At 40.3% G+C, this 5,866-nt stretch overlaps 1 protein-coding gene across 2 annotated transcripts in view; it reads left to right on the forward strand.

The window, feature by feature from the left end:
* The first annotated feature begins 2,678 nt into the window (after positions 1 to 2,678).
* The window catches only part of LOC113214666 (UDP-glucosyltransferase 2-like), a 17,423-nt gene continuing 14,235 nt past the window's right edge, over positions 2,679 to 5,866 (forward strand). Inside the window, exons 1-2 of one of the 2 annotated variants that reach the window (XM_052273308.1) lie at positions 2,679 to 2,880; positions 5,733 to 5,759. In XM_052273308.1, the coding sequence (XP_052129268.1) occupies positions 2,746 to 2,880; positions 5,733 to 5,759 (162 nt within the window). In that variant the 5' untranslated portion in view covers positions 2,679 to 2,745. The remainder of the gene's footprint in view (positions 2,881 to 5,732; positions 5,760 to 5,866) is intronic. The other variant, XM_052273307.1, reaches the window with a different exon arrangement.

Consider the following 5,866-nt stretch of genomic DNA (forward strand, 5'->3'; position numbering starts at 1 on the left):
TGCGGCTTACCTTTTCACTTAACAGTAAAACGTATGAGACGAAAATTCACGATCGAAAATTAAGCTTCCGAACGATATGTTCAAAATTTTCGTGCGCTGTTCCAGTCAAGAACGACAGCAAGCTGAATAATATGCGACATTTACGCTTATTCTTCGTGTCTTGTTTTAAATTTCTAATGCAGTTAGTGTTGATTGAAACATGGTAATGTAAGCGAGCCGATTGTGCACCGTTCTTTAAGCTACCTAACAAGCTTTTAATGAATGGCATAAGATATCCTAATCACAACTTCTACCGGTTTAAAATCAAAGCTGCACAGTTTGTTTAGAAATGGGCGTGGCTACGACAATCCTGGGTAGAAAGAAGGCGTGGCTTTTAACAATGGTACCAACCTTTGCAAACAAACTCGATTCATGTTTTTGGATAAATTGAGTGATGTTCTCTCTTTACTTTTATGTTCAACCCACCTCTATTAACCCCTTCCTTGCGTTTTCGTGTGCGCTTCAGAGATGGTTAAATGACATGTGTTTGAATAATTGTAACTACGAGTAAAAGTTGGCATTTGCCGGGGAATGCCCACAGAGCAGTTTCTATAAGGCGCATGCCTTGTTGTTGGTTTTGTTATTGTAGTGACTTCAGAACAAAGAGGTTTAACGAACCATCAAGTTTTGATGACTTCCCTCTCTTCTGAATTTTTAACGGTCGATCTATTGAAGTGATTAATTGAATGATCAATTCCTCGTGTGCACACGATTGTTCGTTAAAACTTCAGGGGCCGATTAACGCGTTAGCGTTAGAATTTTTAAACTTTCAATTCCTCTCTTATAGGAATTCCCTGTAAAAGTGTCTTTAAAAGCTTACTGACACTCGAGGCGACATCTCTGTTTAGTTACTTAAATTGTGCTCAAATATTGGCGGGCATTTGACAAATAGGGTTATTCGATACCCCCTATGTAAAACCGCTCACCGCCTCGGCGGCTGCGGACAAACGCTCAGCTCACTCCCCGCCTGCGGACAACCGAAAGAGACGGAAATTCTCTTTCGAATGATACCAATATTACGTTTTCGGTGAAAAAGCGACTTAAGCGGTTATCCGGAGCGCCAAGCGAGGTAAGCGGTTGTCCGCAGGCGGGGAGTGAGCTGAGCGTTTTCTCAGAGCCATCGAGGCGGTGAGCGGTTTTACATAGGGGGTATCGTTATCCACATACTTCAAGCATACATGTGTTAACCACACTAATAAACTAAGTCAGGCAAATTTTGATAAAGGGACGAATGTCCACATTTTTGCTAAATTGAGGTTTTAATATCATCTGGAACATAATTTTATTCCACATATGTAGAACCGAGAACAAAACGGCACATTCATATCTATCAATCTATCATAGTTCCAGAGTTACACACATTGCATAAAAGGACGTATGTCCATGAGTGATATGACAAAACGACGAATGTTCATAGTATTTTCAACAAACGATCAAACAATTTGACAAAGAGACGAATGTCCATGAGTCAAATGGTCAAATTGGCGAATGTCCCAATAAAAATTTGACAAAAGGGCGAATGTCCATATGTCAATTAGTCTACATGGCGAATGTCCATATGTCAATTAGTCTACATGGCGAATGTCCCAATTAAATTTGACAAGATATTCGCCACTTTGTCAAAGCAGTTGTGGAAGTTCGCCTCTTTGTCAAATTGTTCAGGGATATATTCGCCAATTTGACCAATTAGGATGTGGACATTCGCCCTTTTGTCAAAATTTATACCAGGCAAAAACTGGCGAATGTCCCTTATCTCCCATTCTATTCAAAATAATGACACAAGCTAAAAAGCAAAATGTAATTCAATCATAAAGAATTATTTAAGATAACTATCAAAGGTGTGGCTTCAAACCGCTATCTTGCAGGTCAAAAAAGAACCTTATTTCCCCTCTCCAGAAAACTTAGCGGGTTTGGACATTCGTCCCTTTATCAAAATTTGCCTGAAGTGTGCAACTGCTTCATACTTGTTAGTATGCAACTGCAAGTTGACTTTAAACTTTAAAGTTTAAAGTACGTTCAAGCATTTAGCTCTGTATCTGTTAATTTTTAAGTGTTGAACTCGGTCACATGAAAAACCAATGTAACATGTGTCACATTTGATTGGCGTGCGACCAGTTTTGCTTATACCACTCCCCTGACCAAAAATACGGTCACACCGCACATACGGCATGCTAAGGAAGTCACACTTATAATGTTATATATGTCACATTAGGTTTTTGATGTGCATTTGTAAGTAGAACTCCTTTGTTTATCACTTCCTTAGATTGGACGCTTACTACTGTGTGGAAAGTGTTTAACAGGGACGTTTAGCTCCGGTATGTTTCAGACACCAACTGGGATGTACTTTTTCGTACATCTTTTGTGGAGTGGTCATGCGTGCGCAATTACGCATGAAAAACGAGCTTAAGTATGTCCAGATTCGCACAGAAATGTATTAAATTTTGCGCACTATTAAATATAGATGTAAAGTTTTTTTCTTCCATCCATGAAATTCTACACATTCATGTCTGATTCCGTGCATGATTCCAAACGCACGAATCACTCCATACGATGTGTACAATAACGTACTTTCCCAGTTAGTGTGAACTACGGAGTTCAACACTTCCATGTGTACAGCTAAGTAGTTGCTAAACGCATCGGCGGCTGGTCTTCTCTTGCCCACAGGTTCCTCTTATCAGCCTTGATAGCCAGCCCGACTTCCCTTGGATGCACGACCGTGTCGGAGCCATCAACAACCCTTCTTATCTGTTCAGCACCAACGTGTACCACGTTGGCCCAATGAACCTATGGCAACGCGTGCGCAACACGTATCAGCTGCTGGCGGCACAGTACCTGTTCAAGGTGTGTATCACTGACTCGAATCACGCCGGCGAATCAAGTCAGACTTTGCACGATAACGTCTTTGGACACATGCAATTTCTTTATCGGCGGTACTGCCTAGAATGCATATGCTGCGGCCGCTGCGGCCCAAAATCCTATAGTATTAATTCCAGTGCTTCCGGCCACCGTCGCTAACTGATAAATGAAGTGTCTAGCGGGCTCATACAAGCCCTCAACACTATGTTGCATTGCACACTTCTAAGGGTTTTACTGGATATCTGAATACTATCAAGTGCTCAATAGAGATGAGCGAACAGGCCAATTCAAATTTGAACGAACTCGAACGAATTTGGTAAAAAAATCTTCGAACGAACACGAACATCCTTTCAGCGTTATTTTTCTTCGAACGAACCGAAGCAAACAATGCAATGTTCAAATTCGATCCGATCTCGAACAATTGATATTTATGTTAATAATATTTGGTTTTTGCGTACGAGTTAAAATGACTTTCTACGCTGGTTAACAATAATTACATTAAAGTTTAAAATTTTAGTTATCTGTTAACCTGCTATTGCCCCCTTAATTACACCCAAATCGCTCGTCCCCTCAAGAAAGCACGTATCTCTTGCATGCGTTTCAGAAAGTACGCACTCTCTGGGTACGATTTAGAAAACACGCAACTCTTGGGCACGTGTCAGAAACTACGTAAGTCGATTTTTTTTCACAAGTCGAGATTTTTTGCTCTTTTGATAAAGGATTTGATTTTAAACGGAATAAGCTAAAAATCTCGACTTGTGAAAAAAATTGACTTGCGTAGTTTCTGACACGTGCCAAAGAGTTGAGTGCTTTCTAAATCGTACCCAGCGAGTGCGTACTTTCTGAAACGCATGCAATAGATACGTGCTTACAAGAGGGGGCGAGCGAAATATGACACGTCTTTCTGAAACACACTTGAAATTTGTTTGCCGACGAACCTTTGTTTGAGCATGTTAGTATGACTGTACTGGAGTAGCAACTAAGTACGTTGAAATGTGCGCCGCGCTGGCTGGCAAAGCTATCTCCTCTTAAGCCAACGTGTTGAGAAATCTCACCTACTGAATTCTTGAAAGCCTATGGTATACTGAAACTAATGATGCCCGTGTGTTGAGTGTACCATCATTCAAACCGGAGCTACGACGCCTGGAACGCCACAGACCCGTTTTCTGCCATCTGCCACCCGTGAATGTAGAAAGAGACAGACAGAGTGAGGGTCGTGTTTCTTCGAAAGGGACCACTGAATTACAAGTTTTTACTTCAAATCCCTCTTTTTGTACACAACCGTGAAGCCCCTGAATGTCGCAGTCTCAAACTGTTATTCTTTTATGGGCATTCATGACCCTCATTCTGTCTGTCTCTTTCTCCGGTGGTAGGAATCAGAACGAGTAGATAATTTAGATTTAGTTTCTGGACGAACCATGTTAATATGATACCGAAAATCTGGAAAAAACAGGTCGTATGCCTTGTCAGGGTTATCTTTTTAAAGTACATTGGTCGAGTCTTCAGATTAAAGATAAGTTTTTAGTTGAGTTAGGTTGCTCTCATTCAGTTTTCTCTCGTAGACAAATTTTGGAGCTGTCGGTTCTTATTAAAATTGAGACCCACTCATAGAATATTGCATATTTAGAGACCAGTTTTTTGTTCAATGTTAAAGAGCTGTTAGAGAAAATATTGTCAATAACAGAGTCTTTTCGAGTGAGGTGACTCTCCCTAGTAGTTTCTGAGAAGAGGGGAGATAGTCCAGCTACTTTCATAACTTTTAGTAGTTCTCCCGAAGAAGTTCAGGCTGATACAAGATTTACATTAAAATCTTCAGTGACAATAAGGTCATTTATAAGCGGATTTGCCAATAAAAGAGCTTCAAGCAAATTTTTTTTCCGGGGGTATCGACTTTTCGATTCTGACAACAAAGCCGCACAGGTAACAGGATTAGTTGCGACAACCAACGAGGTGGTCGTTGCAATCAGAACCGCTCATAGGAGGAATCTAACTTTACTTGTTCTGAAAACTCAACAGTGTACATTGTATGCTGTCATATCAGCAATCATTGATGATCACTGATATATCAGTGTACAATTGCTAATATATCAGCAATCATCTATGATCACGTTAAGGTCTTTGGCTAGAATTTCCTTTCAGATGGATAACATTGGAAAGTGGATAGCATATTTCCAGATTCCGCGTGAAAAGAGCTTTTAAACAAGCTACAGCACGGAAAAAAAATAATAGCCGAGTTAGCAAATGCATTAGCTCTTCTAGCTTACTCTTTGCTAGAATTAGCTGGGAGAGCTAATATTCTATTCTAAGGCCATATTAGTGAATGTATTGGCTAATTTAGCTAATTCTTTTTTATCCGTGTGTGTGATAGAGCCCGTTATCGAAATGGGCCGTCTTTCGAAAATGTCGGTAATGTTAACCTAGATATGGTATTGGTCAATTTGAACCCTAGCTTGTTCGAAGGCTCTTTTCACGGGGAATCTGGAAATGCTTTTTACTTTCCAATTTTATCTGTCTTAAAGGAAATATTAGCAAAAAAAAAACAAACAAAAAAGAACATACAACAGAACATTGATGGTTGCTGACGTATCAGCATGCAGTGCAATGCACAATGAACACTGTCGAGTTCTCTGAGGGGTTGCGGGGAATAGGAGCCGTTTTGCATCTCGTTGCTGCAGCTACAATGTAAAAATAAATAAAAAAATATCATGATTCTACGAAATTTCCTCGGTTAATTTTCCATTACGAAACTTTCGTTTTTAACACATAGTGATATATCGTTATTTTATGAATTGCTTTATAAAATCCAAAACTCTATGTAATTTTACGTATATGTGCAGGTCCATATCCAGGACCCAAGCGACGAGGTAGTTCGGGAATTTTTTGGCGCAGACACGCCGCCCATCTCAGAAATGCTAAGGAGCACCAGCCTCGTCATGATCAACGGTCACGTGAGCTTTACTCTGGCCAGGCC

Source organism: Frankliniella occidentalis, unplaced genomic scaffold (assembly GCF_000697945.3).
Source record: "Frankliniella occidentalis isolate FOCC.00 unplaced genomic scaffold, Focc_3.1 Scaffold264, whole genome shotgun sequence".
Classification (NCBI taxonomy): domain Eukaryota; kingdom Metazoa; phylum Arthropoda; class Insecta; order Thysanoptera; family Thripidae; genus Frankliniella; species Frankliniella occidentalis.